The sequence below is a fragment of the Macaca thibetana genome, chromosome 11 (genome assembly GCF_024542745.1).
Source record: "Macaca thibetana thibetana isolate TM-01 chromosome 11, ASM2454274v1, whole genome shotgun sequence".
NCBI classification, from domain to species: domain Eukaryota; kingdom Metazoa; phylum Chordata; class Mammalia; order Primates; family Cercopithecidae; genus Macaca; species Macaca thibetana.
The window spans coordinates 106,844,721-106,862,456 of record NC_065588.1 but is presented as its reverse complement, the minus strand read 5'-3'; the positions used below and the strand labels follow the sequence as shown (position 1 = coordinate 106,862,456).

Below are 17,736 nucleotides of genomic sequence, written 5' to 3'. Positions count from 1 at the left end.
GGGGGATGCCTGGATGAGCAGTTCCATCAGGGACCCAGCGAGAGTGCCGAGAACATGAAATGTGCCCTGGGCTGAAGACTCAGCAAAGCCCAGCAAAGGTCAAGTCTGGCCAGGGGCTGTGTTTTGTTTGTTTGTTTGGTTTGAGATGGAGTCTCACTCTGTTGCTCAGGCTGGAGTGCGGTGGAGCAATCTCAGCCCACTGCAACCTCCGCCTCCCGGGTTCATGTGATTCTTCTGCCTCAGCCTCCCAACTGGCTGGGATTACAGATGCCCGCCACCACACCCAGCTAACTTTTGTATTTTTAGTAGAGATGGGGTTTTGCCATGTTGACCAGGCTGGTCTCGAACTCTTGGCCTCAAATGATCTGCCTGCCTTGGCCTCCCAAACTGTTGGGATTACAGGCGTGAGCCACCGTTCCTGGCTGGCTGTGTGTTCTTGACAGTAAGCACCAGACACCCTGACCCAACAAAGGGTAAATGGGTCCTCTCCTCTCAAAAACCGAAGGAAGGAGGCGGGGGCTGCCCAGGGCCAGTGGATGGAGTGACTAAGCACCAGGCCTTGTCCAGAGGAAGCAGAGGCAGGAGGAGGAAACTCCTGGAAGTCCTGCAGACAGCACTCGGGTCCCCCTGGCCAGAGCAGTTGATGATCACATGACCTCTGCTGCAATAGGTAACTGCAAGGGGTGCGGGGGAGTTCAATGTAGACTCCTGTGGTGGAGACAGCTGGGAGTCCTCCCAGGTCGGCTCTCCTCCAGTGCTGCAGCCGCTGTGGGAGCCTCTAGTTGGCCTGGAGAGTGGAACCAAGGTGTGGAGAGCACTTTCCACCAGCAACCAGCAGGTGGAACAAGGGGATGCTGCTAAACCCTTGAGTGTGAGGTTCTGCTCACTAAAGTGAGTTAGAACATATTTCCAGTGTCTTCTGCCTCCATCTTCCCAATGTTAAGTCTCACCCACTTCAACAGACAGGAAAGGTTGGGCATAGAGGCTCACGCCTGTAATCCCAACACTTTAGGAGGCCAAGGCAGGAGAATCGCTTGAAGCTAGGAGTTCAAGACCAGCCTGGGCAACATAGTGAGACCCTGTCTCAACAAAAAAATAATAATAAAAAGCAGACAAGAAAGATCCTAAAGGACTGGAGAACTTGGCCCATGAACACTAGCCGCACCCACTCTCTCTCTCTGCAGGCAGGGAAGGAGCCCACTGAGAATCCTGTATCGGGAGCCAGGTTCATGTTCTAGCTCTGCCTCTTACCAGCTGTGTGGCCGTGTGAATAATTCTCTGAGTCTCAGCCTTAGCTGTGAAATGGAGACAAGATGCTTAACAGCCAGGTGCGGTGTCTCATCCCTGTAATCCCAGCACTTTGGTAGGCCAAGGTGGGCAGATCACGAGGTCAGGAGTTCGAGACCAGTCTAGCCAATATGGTGAAACCCCATCTGAACTAAAAATACAAAAATTAGCCAGGTGTGGTGGTGGGCACCTGTAATCCCAGCTATTAGGCAGGGCTGAGGTAGGAGAATCGCTTGAACCTGGGAGGCAGAGGTTGCAGTGAGCTGAGATCATGCCACCACACTCCAGCCTGGGCGACATAGCAAGACTCCGTCTCAAAAAAAAAAAAAAAAAAAAAAGATGCTTAGCACAGTGCCTGGTATATAGTAAGAACTGAATCAATGGGTGTTCTTGCATTCCAGGCGCTGTGCTAGTCTTGGGGGGACTCCAGTGTGGCCCCCCCCCGTCCTCCCCTTTCTCGCTCCCTTCAAGTGCTTTCATATCTCCTCTCCACTCCCTCCCTCTCTGCGCTGTTCACCCTATCAGTTTCCATCTGACACCACTTATTCCTTCCTCTTCCTCAAAACACTCTTCTCTTGGTTTCCAGGATCCCATACGCCCTTGGTTTTTCCTTCTACCTCTTGGCTACTCTTTCTGTCTCCCTTTGCAGCCTCTTCCTCACCTGCCCAGGCCCTAGCTTGGTCCTGAACCCCTTTGTCAACACTCTGGAAGGGGATCCCAGCCCAGGCCTTGTTGTCAATTCCAGCTGTGCACTGATGACGCCCAAGTCTCTTTGCCAAATTCCTGACTCAGATCCTACTGCCCAGGTGACACCTCCACTTCGACAATTCAAACGAAACATTATCAAAAACAGGGACATCCTCCACCTGGCCCCCTCGCAGGCTTCTCTGCTCGATAGAGGGCACCATGGTTCACCCTGCTACTCTGCCCTTCCTCTCCCCTCGATGTCCAGGCCACCCACAGTTCCCACCTGTCCATTCTGTCTCCCACATGGATCTGGAATCATGCCCCTTTTTCCTTCCCTACTCTCAAAAGACTTGTCCAAGCCATCCTTATCTCTCTACACTTCAATTTTTATCTTCCCTATAATCTAATCCCCACCCAACAACCAGAGTTATCTTTTTTAATCAAACCACATCAGTGGATGGAAGGATAAGCAACATGTGGTATACCCATATAGTGGAATATTCTTTGGCCATAAAAGGAATGAAGGACCATGCTACAACACGGATGATGCTTGAAAACATTGTGCTAAATGAATGACACCAGACGCAAAAGACCATATATGATGATATTCCACTTAAAGCAGGCAAATCCATAAAGATAGAAAGTAGATTAGCAGGTTCTTAGGGCTGGAGGAAGACGGGAATGGGAGTAATTGCTTCACGGGTACAGAGTTTCCTTTTTTTTTTTTCTTAAAGATGGGGTCTTTCTATGTTGCCCAGGCTGGTCTCGACCTTCTGGGCTCAAGCAATCCTCCTGCCTCAGCCTCCAAAGTGATTGGGATTCCAGGTGCATGCCACCATGGATGGGGATTTTGACAGTGTTTCCTTCTGAGATAATGAAAATGTTCTGGAACTAGATAGTACTGCAGGTTGCACAACATTGTGAATGTACTAAATGCCATCAGCTGTATACTTGATCATGGTTAACATGAGAACATTTATGTTATGTGTATTTTACCATATTTTTTGTAAAAAAATCAAATGGTCCCAGCCGGGTACAGTGGCTCATGCCTATAATCCCAGCACTTTGAGAGGCTGAGGTGGGTAGATCACCTGAGGTCAGGAGTTTGAGACCTGCCCTGGGCAACATGGCAAAACCTCATCTCAACTAAAAAAATACAAAAATTAGCTGAGCATGGTGGCGGGCCCTTGTAATCCCAGCTACTCAGGAGGCTGAGGCAGGAGAATTGCTTGAACCTGGGAGGCAGAGGTTGCAGTGAGCCGAGATGGCGCCATTGCACTCCAGCCTGGGCTACAGGAGGAAAACTCCAGCTCAAAAAAAAAAAAAAAAAAAAAAAAAAAAATCAAACGGTCCCTCCCCTGCTTAGAACTCCCATGGCTTCCTGTGCTCTGTATGGACTCCAGCCCCTTCTGTGGGCCTCTGGCCTCCTCCCCAGCCTTACTTCTCATGACTCTCTTCCCTCTCCTCTGTGTATCCATAATCCTGGCCTCCTTTTGGCCTCATCAGGCCAAGCTCTTCCTACCTCAGGCCCTTCGCACATGCTGTTCCCTCTTCTGAAAAGATTTTCCCTCTCTCTTCATAGCTGATTCTCCTTCAACTTTCAGTGTCCGTTTAAATATCACCTCCTCAGAGACCCCTTCCCTGCCATCCTGCCTCAGTGGCTCCTCATCTCAGTCTCCACCTTTTGTTACCTCCACCACAACCCCCAGCTCATTCCTTTGCAATACTTAATTTTTTTCAAGACAGGGTCTCACTCTGTCACCCAGGCTGGAGTGCAGTGGCGTGATCACATCTCACTGCAGCCTTGACCTCCTAGACTCAAGCAATCCTCTGGCCTCAGCCTCCTGAGTAGCTAGGACTACAGGCATGCACCACCATACCTGGCTAGGTTTTGTGTGTGTGTGTGTGTGTGTGTGTGTGTGTGTGTGTGTGTGTATACACACAAAAAAAATAAAATATATGTAATTACACAATTATAATTATAGAAATATATATATACACACACATATATTTTAGAGACAGGGTCTCACTATGTTGCCCAGGCTGGTTTTGAACTCCTGGCCTCAAGTGATCTGCCTGCTTCATCCTCCCAAGGTGCTGGGATTGCAGGCGTGAGCCCCCGCACCCAGCCCCTTTTCAATACTTATTGCTTTTTAATTTGTTGTTTAGTATTTGTGTGCCTCCCTACATAGACTAAGTTTAATGAGGGCAGGCAGGACCTGCCTGTCTTACTCCACTCTGTATTCTCTGCCTAGCACATTGTTGGCACTCAGAAACTCTTTGCTGAATTGATGACAGATCACCCAGTGGGCAAGAGAAAGAATGGAGGCAGGATTTACACACAGGCCTCTTTGATGCAACTCCTGTGTTCTTCCTACTCCTCTGTGTGACTCTGAACTATGAGGCAGAAGGCTGAGTCAAGTGCCAGAGAAGAGAGTCGGAGGTGACCATGCCCTTTTCCCATAGCTACGTCGTCAGGCATCGTTGCCCAGGCCTTGTGCAGATCCCGTCATGTGGCCGTCACTGCTGTAGATAAATCATATCTGCTGGGAAAGGCGCCTCTGGGCCTAAACAACAGATGTCACTCTGAGAAATCCCAACAGAACCCCCACCCTGTCCCTGACTGAGAACTCATCTACTTTGCTCTCCCTCTGTCCGTTTTCTCACACTCTACCAGAGCCAGGACAGGGCTTTTGCTCTAGGAAACGAAGTGGCCAACTGCAGCCGTTGAAAACTGCCTTGGAGGAACCAAAACCAGCAGAGGCAGCCCTCTCTCTTCCTGCTGGGCAAAGCCAGAGCTGGCCACTGCCCTGGCCCAGCCCCAGCTGTCCTGGAGCCCAGGGAAGGCCCAGTCCCCTAGGGCTGTACTCAGATCTTCCTCAAAATGCTCCATGTGGCCGGGTGCGGTGGCTCATGCCTAGAATCCCAGCACTTTGAGAGACTGAGGCGGGAGGACCCCTTGAGCCTAGGAGCTTGAGACTAGCCTAGGCAACATAGCAAGACCCTGTCTCCACAAAAAAATAAAAATTAGCCAGGCATGGTTATGCATGCCTGTGGTCCCAGGTACCCAGGAGGCTAAGATGGGAGGGTACTTTGAGTCCAGGTGGTCAAGGCTGCAGTGGACAGTGATTGCCACACGGCACTCCAGCCTGGGCGACAGAGCAAGATCCCATCCCTAAATAAGTAAGTAAGTACATGCTCCATGAACATCAAAAGGCAGGACACCCAGAAAACTCAAGCAAGCTGGGCTCACCGCTTGGTAAGAAATGCGGAGGAGCGGGGGTGGGGCAGAGACCGGGGGTGGGGCTTGTGTAAGAGGACTGCCTTGTGTAAGAGAACTGTGTAAGTTCTGACCAAACCAGAACAAGTCCTTCATCTAACGCAGTTCCTAATCTTTTTGTAATCTGGGGCCTTTGACATCTGGGGAAGCTTCCGGACCTCTTCTGAGAGTCATGTTTTTCAATGCATAAAACAGAACGAATGCATTGTATTACAAATGACGCCAGCTATCTTGCATTGAAGTTTTGAATTTTTTTTCACTTGTAATAAATAGATGAGGCTCCTATAGTACACATGAAACTATAAGAACAGCTGGCTCAGTAACTACTATAATTTTGAAGTAATGATACATATAAGTTATATTTTGAGATATCTGCAATAACTATACTGTGGTTTAAAAACATCTGTGATTTCGACTGATGACAAAGTTAGTGGGTTTTTTTTGTTGTTGTTTTTTGTGTGTTTTTTTTTTTGAGATGGAGTTTTGCTCTTGTTGCCCAGGCTGGAGTGCAGTGGCGTGATCTCAGTTCACTGCAACCTCCACCTCCTAAGTTCAAGCTATTCTCCTGCCTCAGCCTCCCAAGTAGCTGGGATTCCAGGCACGCACCACCATACCCAGTTAATTTTGTATTTTTTTAGTAGAGACGGGGTTTCACCATGTTGGCCAGGCTGGTCTCAAAACTCCTGACCTCAGGTGATCCACCCACCTCAGCCTCCCAAAGTGCTGGGATTACAGGCGTGAGCCACCATGCCCGGCCAGTTAGTGATATTTTTAATGCAACTGCAATTTGTTACATACATTCATAATTGAAGGAAATATTAAATTTCAGTTAAAGGCCAGTGGCTCACATCTATTATCTCAATTAAAAAAAAAATGTGGGGATGCTGAGGCGGGAGGATTGCTTGAAGCCAGGAGTTTGAGAACAGCCTGGGAAACAAAGCAAGGTCCCATCTCTACAAAAAATAAAAATAAATAAATAATAAATTAGCTGGGTACAGTAGCATGTGCCTGTAGTCCCAGCTACTTGGGAGCCTGAGGCAGGGGTATCACTTGAGCCTGGGAGTTTGAGGCTGCAGTGAGTTGTGCTCGAGCCACTGCATTCCAGCCTGAGCAACAAAGTGAGACCCTGTCTCTAAACAAACAAAGTAATAATACATTTCAGTTAGAGGTTAATGAAAATAAAACCAATTTTTTTCCCACCCAAGTTCATAGACCTCCTGGATTCTTTCTGTGGACCTTGGGTTACTCTTCCCTAAGTTTTTTTTTTTTTTCTTTTAGAGACAGGGTCTTGCTCTGTCACCAAGGCTGGAGTGCTGTGGTGCAACCATAGCTCACTGCAGCCTCGAACTCCTGGGCTCAAGGGATTCTCCCACCTCAGCCTCTTGAGTAGCTGGGACTACAGGGACACCACCATGCCCAGTTAATTTTTTAAAACTTTTTTTTTTAGAAATGGGGTCTTGTTCTGTCACCAAGGCTCATCTTGAACTCCTGGGCTCAAGCAATCCTCCCACCTTAGCTTCCCAAAGTGCTCAGACGACAGGTGTGAGCCACCGTGCCCGGACTTCTGCCCTAAGTATTGTTGGCCTCACTTTCCCAACTAAAATGGGAGCTCACTAAGAACAAAGGCTGTTCCTTCACCTTACACTTGGTAGCTTGAAAGTGCCTACCACACAGTAAGTGGTCATGTGTTAGTCTGTTAGGTCTTTTGGATTTTCTAGGTAGACAATCACATCGATTGCAAATGATAGTCTTTCTCTTTTCAATGTTTGTATTTCTTTTTTCTTGTCTTGTTGCATTGACTGAGATCATTAATGAAATGTTGAATAGTAGCAATGGTGGAGGGCACCCCAATCCAAATCCTGTGCCTGGGGATAACAATGTAACACATTTGAGATCTTTTCCTGTCCACTGAAATGTCTGAGCAGTAGCAGGATTTCAGTGAACACAACAATGCTGAGAACATCACCAAATTCTCCAGACTTGCTGAAGTGCTCCTTTGGGATCCTGGTTCCCAAAAAGTACGGACATAGGTCCCTGCTGGTGGCCCCAGGTTCCAGGCCATCAGTAAGGCTGGGAGCTGCAGACTTTCCCAGGGCCACTGCAATGCGGAGCAGAGGCAAGTACCCGGGGAGAAGACTGAGAGATGCCTCTGTAGGGGAAGGGATGGGGGAAGGCAGCCAGAGGATTGAGCCAGGCCAGGGGTTGAGCCTTGCCTTGCCTTAGCAGGGCCTGCTGAGGTCACCACCTGTCTACACTAAGGGTCTAACTACAGGCAAGACCAGATGTAAAGACAGAGGACTGCAACTTCCAGGTGTGCAACTAGGGGACGGGGTACTTGTTCCCTTTTCCCTTCCTCAACCAGAGGGGAGTGAACACAGAGGAGGGGCTGTCGGGAGCAGTCCCCACATCCTCTCTAGTCTGTGTAGCTGGCCCTGGAGGAGGAGGAGAATTTTTAATAAAATATAAGGAAGTTGAAGTTGAAAATGGACCAGACTATGCCTTAGGAACTAGCATAGGACTGTTGTAATCATACATGACTGAGAAGTCAGGAGATCCGACCAAAATATTTTTAAGAAAGCCTGCTGCAGGCCGGCTTTCTCATGCCTGTAATCCCAGCACTTTGGGAGGCCGAGGCAGGCGGATCACTTGAGGTCAGAAGTTCAAGACCAGACTGACCAACATGGAGAAACCCCATCTCTACTAAAAATACAAAAATTAGCCAGGCATGGTGGTGGGCACCTGTAATCTCAGCTACTCGGGAGGCTGAGGCAGGAGAATTGCTTGAACTCAGGAGGCAGAGGTTGCAGTGAGCCAAGATCATGCCATTGCACTCCAGCCTGGGTCACAGAATGAGAATGTTGTCAGGTGCAGTGGCTCATGCCTGTAATCCCAGCACCTTAGGAAGCCAAGGCAGGCAGATCACTTGAGGTCAGGAGTTCAAGACCAGTCTGACCCACATAGTGAAACCCCATCTCTACTAAAAATACAAAAATTAGTCGGGCATGGTGATGCTGGCCTGTAATCACAGCTACTCAGGAGGCTTGAGGCAGGAGAACTGCTTGAACCTGGGAGGCGGAAGTTGCAGTGAGCCAAGATCCCATCACTGCACTCCAGGCTGGGCGACACAGTGAGACTCCGTCTCAAAAAAAAAAAAGAAAAGAAAGCCCAGCAGAATTGAGGAAAGCCGAGTCAGTTGAAGCCGTGGAAACAATACCCCTATGGGAGGCAGAAGAATGCACCCCCCTACCAAGATATCCACATCCTAACCCCCTAAAACCTGTATGTTGCCTTAAGTGGCAAAGGGGAATTTGCACATGTGACTACCAGAAGGATCCTGAGCTGGAGAGATTAGCCTGGATGATCCAGGTGGATCCCATATAATCACAGGGCTCCTCAGAAGGGAGAAGGCGCTGTAACCGTGGAGGCAGAGGTGGATTGAGGCAGCCAAGGATCACAGGCACCTCTCCAGCCCGGAAGGGCAAGGAACACACTACCCTGGCGCCTCCAGAAGGCACAGCCCCATCCACACCTTGATTCTGGCCCTGTAGGACCCATCTGAGACTTCTGGCCTCCAGGGCTGTAAGGTAACACTTTTGTGTTAAGCCACTAGGTTTGTGGTGATCTGTTACAGCCGCATGAGGAAACTAACACAACCCCAAGGAGGTGAGCCTCTCCCCACAGCCCCGACCCAACCGGAAGGGAGAGGGGTGCAGAAGAGGGCTCTGCAGGATGTTTGGGACAAATGGTCTCTGGGGAAAGACAGAAGCTAACAGAACTGATTCCACTGTGTGAACAGGGTACTGGGAGGGCCCACAGGGGAGGGACTTCAGAGCTGGGCCTGCGCCAGAGTTAGCCAGGAGCAAGGCAGCCCAGGACAGGCAGGGGCTGCCCGCAGGAAGGTTCGCTCTTGCCAGTACCATCCCATGAGCAGCCTCAGCGCCCCCGACCAAGAGGAGTCCTGAGGGCTGAGAGGTTGCTCACTCCTTACAGCATGCTGCCCAGCCTCCACCCCTGCATGCAGAAACTGTGCAGGGGACGAGCCCAAGGAATCAGGACATCCGGAGGCAGGGACGGCCCGGAGACGGTGGAATGGAGCAGAAGCCCCCCGAGAGGGGTTGGCGGGATGAATTCGCCCCGCTCCAGCCTGAGGAGGAAGGAAGTAGTTCCCTCCGCCCACCCTTTCCTTAGGCTGGTCCGGGGCAGGATTCTCGTGATCCGCGATTCGCTCCCACGGGCGGGACCTTTGTAACTGCGGGAGGCCCAGGACAGGCCCAGCCTGCGGGGCGGGAGGCAGTCGGGGTGAGGGAGGTAGGGACGAACGGGTGGACTGACCACAGGCAGGGACAAGGGGGCTGAGACCCGGGGAGAGGCCTAGACGCCCGCCGACGGTTGGGGGGCTGCGGGCAGTGGGGGCGGAGACGGCCCGGGCCGGGGCGGGGCCTGGTACGGGGAGGGGCGGGCCGGGCCGGACCTGCTCCGAGGCTCCCAGTCGCAGCGGTGACCGCGGGCGGGTGGGGCGCCGGGTAAGTTCTCGGGCCGGGCGGGGGGCGTACCCCGCTTGGCGTGCAGTCCTTTCTCCAAGACCCCCAGTGCCCGATCCCTTTGAGAAGAGGGGACCCCCTCGCATCCCCGCTGTCCAGGCCTCGCCGCTGAGCCCCAGCAGGACCCCAACCCTCGGTTGCCCTCGGCTCTGGCGTGTCCCAGCGGGGGCGGCGCAGCCGGGCAGTGGTTCCCTCCGCGAGGACTGGAGTCCAGGGGAGGGGGACGCGGGAGACGCCGGCCCCAGTGAGCCCTCCCCCGCCCATCCCGGAAAATTGGTGGTGCGCGCCGCCCTGGGCCAGGTGCCTTCAGTTCTTCACACTCCGTGCAGCAGCCGCAGGTGACCATCGTCGTCTCTTAACAGGTGAAGAAGCCAAGACGCAGAGAGGCCAAGCCCCTTGCCTTGGGTCACACAGCCAAAGGAGGCAGAGCCAGAACTCACAACCAGGTCTGTGTCCCCTAAGTCCTCGGATGCATCGTCCCTGCCCCGCTGCCCTCCTGGGAGATTGTGGGAGAGAAGTAGGGGTACAGGCAGTGCTGGGTGTCCCGGGAGAAGGCTGCAGTGAGCAGACCCAGCCACCCCTGAAGGAGGAGCCCCGGGGCAGCAAACCCTTCCCTGGAAACAGTTTAAAAACACCGACCTCGGCCGGGCGCGGTGGCTCAAGCCTGTAATCCCAGCACTTTGGGAGGCCGAGACGGGCGGATCACGAGGTCAGGAGATCGAGACCATCCTGGCTAACACAGTGAAACCCCGTCTCTACTAAAAATACAAAAACTCAGCCGGGCGAAGTGGAGGGCGCCTGTAGTCCCAGCTACTCGGGAGGCTGAGGCAGGAGAATGGTGTGAACCCGGGAGGCGGAGCTTGCAGTGAGCTGAGATCCGGCCACTGCACTCCAGCCTGGGTGACAGAGCGAGACTCCGTCTCAAAAAAAAAAAAAAAAAAAACACCGACCTGTTGGAGACAGAGATGCTGAGGAACGAGCATGGTTGGGGCCAAGGGAAACACCAAGACAGAGAGGGGAGAGCGGTTCCTCACTGCAACTTCCTCCAGGAACATTGCCCCCACCACTCTCACCAGTGCTAGGTGTGGGGGATCTTGCAGGCTCAGCTACGTGACTTAGCCTGTCTGTGCCTCAGTTTCCGCATCTGTGCCATGAGGTTAAGCATGTACCTACCTCTCAGGATTGCCGAGAAGATGACATAAGATGTTTGGTGTACAGGCTTAGCCCCCTGGCACCAGGTTACTACCAAAAGTTCATGGTTCCAGTGCCTGCTCCACCCTCCGTCGCGCCCCTCTGAGGGTAATTCTCTGTCCTGGGCGCCTTTAACTTCAGGTTGTTCAGGGCTATCTGAGATCTGCAGGATTTCCGGACAGCCCCACCAACAACTAGGAGCTGCTTGGGTAAGACCAAGGTGAGGGGGCGGCAACTTCTCTGGCTCTGACTCCCCAGAGAGAAAGGCTGATAAGGGCAGGGTTTTGAAAATCTCTGGGCTGAGGTTTGCACAAGGTCCAGAGCTGCTCCGTGGCCCCCAGCCCTCCCCGCCACTGGTTTAGCAAGAAGGAGGAAGCCAGAGTGTTCTTGTCCCCAAACTTGATCCTTTGCTAGTCACTGGGGCTTGGGCCCTGGGAGCTGTCATCCACCACCCTCCTCCTCCTCCCTTCCCCACAGTCTAGGCCAGCGACAAGTTCTAACCCAAAGTATATCCTGAATCCGGCCACTCCTCCATCCCCTACTTCCACCCTGAGTCCAGGCTGCCAGCATCTCTTGCCTCCTCATCACGCTTGACCCCTCACTCCTATCCAAATCCCTAGCATCGCCTGCCAAGCCCTCTCCATGATAAGGCTCCATGTGATTATTCTCGATTCTTCTCTCCGGCCACTGTCCTGTACACTGCTGTCCCCAGCCTCCTCCTCCTAAGTTCTCCACTCTCTCAGGGGCTGTACACAGCGCACATGCTCTTCCTTTTCCCGGGAATGCTCTTCTCTGCAATCTGTGACATACTCCCTTGTAATTCAGGGGACACCTTAAATGTCACGTTGTCCCCGACCACCCCACCTAAGGAGACCCCGCCTGCTCCCTGGCCCCTTACTGTGGCTGGTTGGCTTTCCAGTGCTTAGCTGGGGATGTGGTCTGTCTTGTATATTTCCTTGCTTCTTTGTTTGTCTCCCAGGTAACATGTCAGTCTACCAGCATCCTGACCTTGCCCTTGCCCTTGCCTCTTCACCTTGGATTTCCCAGAACCTGGGAAATCAGTGCCTGGCACCTAGGAAAGACGCAGATACTTTTGTACAGTTGCATGCAATGTGTCAGCCATCAGCCTATTTTTCTTCTCATTGCTTGACAGCATTTTTTTCTCCTGTTTCTACATAGACCTCAGAATTATCATTCCTCCCAAGAGCCCACTGCCTTCCTCAGCTTTTCCCTAAAGTAGGGCTTGAGGGTTGAGGGCCACTTCCAGGTTTTAACCGTACTATTCAACTTAGCTATAAATATCATTGTCCATATTGTGCATGTTTTTGGCTATCAAATGACTTCTTGGAGATACAGTTTCCTAAATGAGGCGTGCAAGTCAAGGATGGGATCATTTTGAAGGCACTTACCTCTTGTGACCAGGTATCTATTTAGAAAAATCATCTCCAGGAAAGAGTGCACATTTCCCTGCAGCTCTGCAAGCATTGGGTTTTACCCTTTTTATTTGTTTTGGCTAGTTTAATGGAGAAGGGCATGGTAGTTTTACATTTTCTGTTGCTTGAATTGCTGAAGCTGAGTGTTTCTCTGCATGTGTGCTAGTTCTAGTTCCTGTCTTGCAAAGGAAGGAAATCTCCGGGGTACCTTAATTCTTCCCTTCACCTCCTCTTGTGGTGATGGTTCCACTTGAGCCCCTCTCGTGAGAGCTGGTTGAGGATCCCAGGGGGCTGGTATGGGGACATACAAAGCTGAGCTCTGCTAGGTCCAGAAGCTGCCCAGTCAACCAGCGAGAAACTCTAAGAGTCCCTTGCACCCTCAGCATGTAACTGTGGGGAGAGAAAGAACCTTTTTAAAGTTTTCTTGAAAGTTTATTTCAAAATAATTTTTTAGAATTAGGCCAGGCACGGTGGCTGATGCCTGTAATTCCAGCACTTTAGGAGGCTGAGGCAATGGATCGCTTGAGGTCAGGAATTTGAGACCAGCCTGGCTAACAATGGCAAAACCCTGTCTCTACTAAAAATACAAAACAAAATTTAGCTGAGCATGGTGGTGGGCACCTATAATCCCAGCTACTCAGGAGACTGAAGCAAGAGATTCACTTGAACCTGGGAGACAGAGGTTGCAGTGAGCCGAGATCATACCACTGCATTCCAGCCTAGGCAACAGAACGAGATGCCGTCTCAGGGGAAAAAAAAAATGTATAGAAGTTACATAGAGAGAGAAGGTGCAATGGCTCACGCCTATAATCCCAACACCATGGGAGGCTGAGGCAGGAGGATCGCTTGAACTCAGGAGTTTGAGGCCAGCCTGGACAACATAGTGAGACCCACCCTGTCTACAAAAATTAGCTGGACCTGGTAGTGTGTGCCTATAGTCCCAGTTACTCAGGAGGCTAAGGTGGGAGGATCCCTTGAGTCCAGGAGTTTGAGGCTGCAGTGAGCACTGATCGCACCACTGCATTCTAGCCAGGGTGACAGAGTGAGACCCCAACTCCAAAAAAGCAAAACAACAACAACAAAAAAAAAACAAAAAAACAAAGGGTGCAACGAATAACCTTGCAGGGTTATTCATTGAAGCACTGAGGTGGGAGGAGATTGGAAACAACTGTAGGTGTCCATCACTAGTGAGATTAAACACATTCCTGCAGGGGGCTCCTGTGCAGCCATGGCAAGGCGTGCACTTCATGCAGGATGCACTGGTATAGAACCACCTCTGAGATACTGTGTTAGTCTTCTGTGGCTGCTGTAACAAATGGCCACAAGCTTGGTAGCTTAAGATAACACATTTATTATGCTGCAGTTCTGGAGGTCAAAAGTCCGCAATCCGTCTCAGTGGGCTCAAGTCAAGGTATGGGCATGGCTGTGTTGCTGCTGCAGGCTCTGGGGGAGAATCTGTTTGCTTGCCTTCCCAACTTCTAGAAGGGCCCACATGCCTTGGATTGAGGCCCCATCCTCCATCTTTTAAAGCATCGAATCTTCAGATCTTTCTGACTCCAGCCTCTCCTTCTGTCCTCACAATCTCTTCTTTCTCCTGCCTCCACTTATCAAAGACTCCTCTGATGACATTGGGTCCACTAGGATAATCCAGAATCATTCCCGCCATCTTGAGAGCTGCAACTTAATCATATCTGCAAAATTCTTTTTGCTATGTAAAGTAATATACAAGTTCAGAGATTAGGGCATGTGCATCTTTGAGGGGGAGCATTATTTTGCCTACCACACCCTAAAGGGAAATAAGGTTCAGAGCAGTATGTGGGTTCACATTTGTTTACGAAAAAAAAATAGAAGGTTGGGGGAGAGTGTATACTCATGTGCTTATGAGGGCATAGAATACTCCAGAAGGCGACGTAGGAAACCGGTCAGAGCAACCGCTTCTGGGAAGGAGAATGGGTAGAGGGGAGATTGACTCGTCATAGAATATCTTTTTATATAATTTAAATGTTTTACTACATGCATAGATCACCTATGTTAAAAATAATGTTTTAAAGCAACACCTACTCATTGTAAAAGTTCACGCCTCCCAGAAGCAGAGAAAAGCCCTACACCCTTTTCTTCCAAAAATAACCACTGCGAAGAGTGATCCTTACAGACCAAAAAAAAAAAGCATCTGTATTTCTTTTGAGTTAGATGGGGTCATCCTGTAGACTCTGCCGTAATGTGACTCCTCTGCTTGCTCTGTGGCTGGCGTCTTTCCACGTCCTTATGTGAATACTCAAACAGCACTAGCAGCTCCTGCTGCTCAGAGGTGCATTCACTGATGTAGCTGGTGGTGGATGTTCAGAAGGTTTTACTGCTTTTCAGAGCAACCCCAACACTGTAATGTCTGTCTTTTTTTAATTGGAGTGAAATTCACATGATGTAAAGTTAACCATTTTGAAGTGAATAATTCAGTGGCATTTAGTACGTTTCACAGTGTGCAGCCTTCACCCTCTATCAGAATATTTTCATTGTTTTTCTTTGTATTAAAATTAAATCATTTTTCTTTTTTAAAAATACCTTGTTAGCTGCATGGAACATTTTTGTCACCCCAAAAGGGAGCCCCCTAAGCCATTAAGCAGTCACTCCCCATTCTTCCCTTCTTCCAGCCCCTGGCAACTACCAATCTGCTTGTTCTGTTCTGGACATTTCATATCCTGTTCTGGACATTTCATATCAATGGAATCATACAATATGTGACATTTTATGTCTGGCTTTTTTCACTTAGCATGGTATCTTTGAGTTTCATCTACATTGTAATATGTATCAGTACTTTCTCTGGCTCTCTCTTTTTTTTTTTTTTTTTTAAATGGAGTCTTGTTCTGTCACCCAGGCTGGAGTGCAGTGGCATGATCTCAGCTCACTGCAACCTCTACCTCCTAGGTTCAAGTGATTCTCCTGCCTCAGCCTCCCAAGTAGCTGGGATTACAGGTCCCCACCACCATGCCCAGCTAATTTTTGTATTTTTAGTACAATTGAGGTTTCACCATGTTGGCCAGGCTGGTCTCAAACTCCTGACCTCAGGTGATCCACCCACCTCGGCCTCCCAAAGTGCTGGGATTACAAGTGTGAGCCACCACACCTGGCCCCCTTCATTTCTTTGTAGGGCTGAATAAAGTTCCATTGTGTGGATAGACCCATTTTGTTGATCCATTCATCCGTTGATGGACAAGTGGGTTGTTTCTACCTTTTGGCTTTTGAGAATAATGCTGTGGAAAGCTATGAACTTTTGTGTACAAATAAGTGTTTGTACACAGGACTCAAAGTCCCTGTTTCAGCTCATTTGGCTCTATATCCAGGATGTATGCCCTCCTACATACACTTTGTACTTTACACTAATTTCAGGCACAGTTAAAACTAAACTAACTTAAAACTAATTTGTCAGAAAGAATTGCAGAGCAAATACCAAGGTAGATGGCAGCAGGATGATAGATCTGGACAAATGTCTTCTTATTTTTCAGATCCAGAGGCAACAGGGACATGGCCACCTGGGACGAGAAGGTAAATGAATTCTGTGGTCTTGCAGCATTAGAGGATATCCTAACCTTGAGAGGATAATTCTGTTTGGTGTTTCAAACAGGAGAGGGAGAACCACCTGTTTAGATGTTTCCACTATACTGAAATATTTAAAATCACAATGATGAAAAGCTATAAAAGGACTTCACAAAACCTCCAAGTAGCCTGATATTCCACATCAGACCATTTGAATCCCAGTCCTACATGTTAATAACTATGTGCGTTTTTTGTTTTTTGGGTTTTTTTTGGTTTTTTTTTTGAGATGGAGTTTCACCCTTGTTGCCCAGGCTGGAGTGCAATGGTGTGATCTCAGCTCACCGCAACCTCTGTCCCCCAGGTTGAAGTGATTCTCCTGCCTCAGCCTCCCGAGTTGCTGGGATTACAGGCATGCACCACCACACCTGGCTAACTTTGTATTTTTCGTAGAGATGGGGTTTCTCCATGTGGGTCAGGCTGGTCTCGAACTGTGCATGTTAATAACTATGTGTCCTTAGGCACAAAATAACTGTGCCCTTCAATTCCCTAAGCCTCAGTTTCCTTATCTGGAAAATAGTGAAAAGATTATTTACCAGCCCTGCCCTTGAAGGATTGTCGGGAAGATTTGATAATACAATGGTCTCAGAATGTTAGGCAAGTACTGAGCCCATAACAGGGCTTGGGCACAGCAAAGTAAAGTCACTTCTCCAAGATCACACAGCTAGAAAGTGGCAGAAATGGGATTTCACACCAGGCGTGGTGGCTCATGTCTGTAATCCCAGCACTGTGGGAGGCCAAGGTGGGCAAATCACTTGAGGTCAGGAGTTCAAGATGAGCCTGGTCAACATGGCAAAACCCCATCTCTACAAAAATACAAAAATTAGCCAGGCGTGGTGGCATGCACCTGTAATCCCAGCTACTGGAGAGGCTGAGGCAGGAGAATCGCTTGAGCTTAGGAGGCAGAGGCGCGGTGGCTCATGCCTGTAATTCCAGCACTTTGGGAGGCCAAGGCAGGTGGATCACCTGAGGTCAGGAATTTGAGACCAGCCTGGCCAACATGGTGAAACCCCATCTCTACTGATAATACAAAAATTAGCCAGGCATCATGACGCACACCTCTAATCCCAGCTGCTTAGGGGGCTGAGGCAGGAGAATCGCTTGAACCTGGGAGGTGGAGGCTGCAGTGAGCCAAGATCGCGCCATTGCACTCCATCCTGGGTGACAAGAGCAAAACTCCATCTCCAAAAAAAACAGAAATTGGGATTTCAACCTGGCCTGACTCCAGAGGAAATGCTTTCCTCCTGTATCTTGTGGCCATCTCGAGTAGGAAATAGACTGTTTTTGATATCTGAGGCGCAGGTTTGTTGGATTTGGGGGGCATTGGTTGTGAAGATTGGGGGCGAGGTAGAAAGGAAGTGTTGACTTTCACATCAGCTGTTCATCTTGAGGTTCTGGGAGCCTGGCCAGGCCAAGCTGGCAAGGGCAGAGCAGGAAGCTCAGGGCAGCAGCAGGGGTGAGTGGGGCAGAGTCTGAGAAGCAAATGTGAGGGTCAGAATGACCACAGGATGGTGATGATGGTGATTGTGTGTTTCATCAAATTGATGACCCCGGTAACTGTAAGAGTTAGGAGCCCCTGGAGCTCCAGGTATCCATAAGAGAGTCAGCATGGAAGAAAGGTTAAGTGGGAACTGTTCATGCTTTTCCTTCATTTGTAGTTCCCTATTAAATTAGGCAAACCAAAAAGAACATTCAGAAATGCTTAATGCCGATTAGACTGTGATGAAAC

General features: G+C 49.9%; 4 protein-coding genes across 5 annotated transcripts in view; 3 read left to right on the top strand and 1 right to left on the bottom strand.

The window, feature by feature from the left end:
• The window catches only part of GPN3 (GPN-loop GTPase 3), a 637,401-nt gene that overhangs the window by 381,039 nt on the left and 238,626 nt on the right, over nucleotides 1–17,736 (top strand). The window lies entirely within an intron of this gene.
• Nucleotides 1–17,736, top strand: part of VPS29 (VPS29 retromer complex component) — a 444,410-nt gene that overhangs the window by 227,603 nt on the left and 199,071 nt on the right. The window lies entirely within an intron of this gene.
• The window catches only part of LOC126931527 (peptidyl-prolyl cis-trans isomerase NIMA-interacting 4-like), a 773,797-nt gene that overhangs the window by 574,628 nt on the left and 181,433 nt on the right, over nucleotides 1–17,736 (bottom strand). The gene's annotated exons all lie outside the window — the stretch shown is intronic.
• The window catches only part of HVCN1 (hydrogen voltage gated channel 1), a 40,335-nt gene continuing 32,228 nt past the window's right edge, over nucleotides 9,630–17,736 (top strand). The window contains exons 1-3 of one of the 2 annotated variants that reach the window (XM_050749877.1): nucleotides 9,630–9,777; nucleotides 10,158–10,241; nucleotides 15,920–15,959. Coding sequence is in view for 1 of the 2 variants with exons in the window: in XM_050749875.1 (XP_050605832.1) it covers nucleotides 15,939–15,959 (21 nt within the window). In the remaining variant the exon portion in view is untranslated. The remainder of the gene's footprint in view (nucleotides 9,778–10,157; nucleotides 10,242–15,919; nucleotides 15,960–17,736) is intronic. The other variant, XM_050749875.1, reaches the window with a different exon arrangement.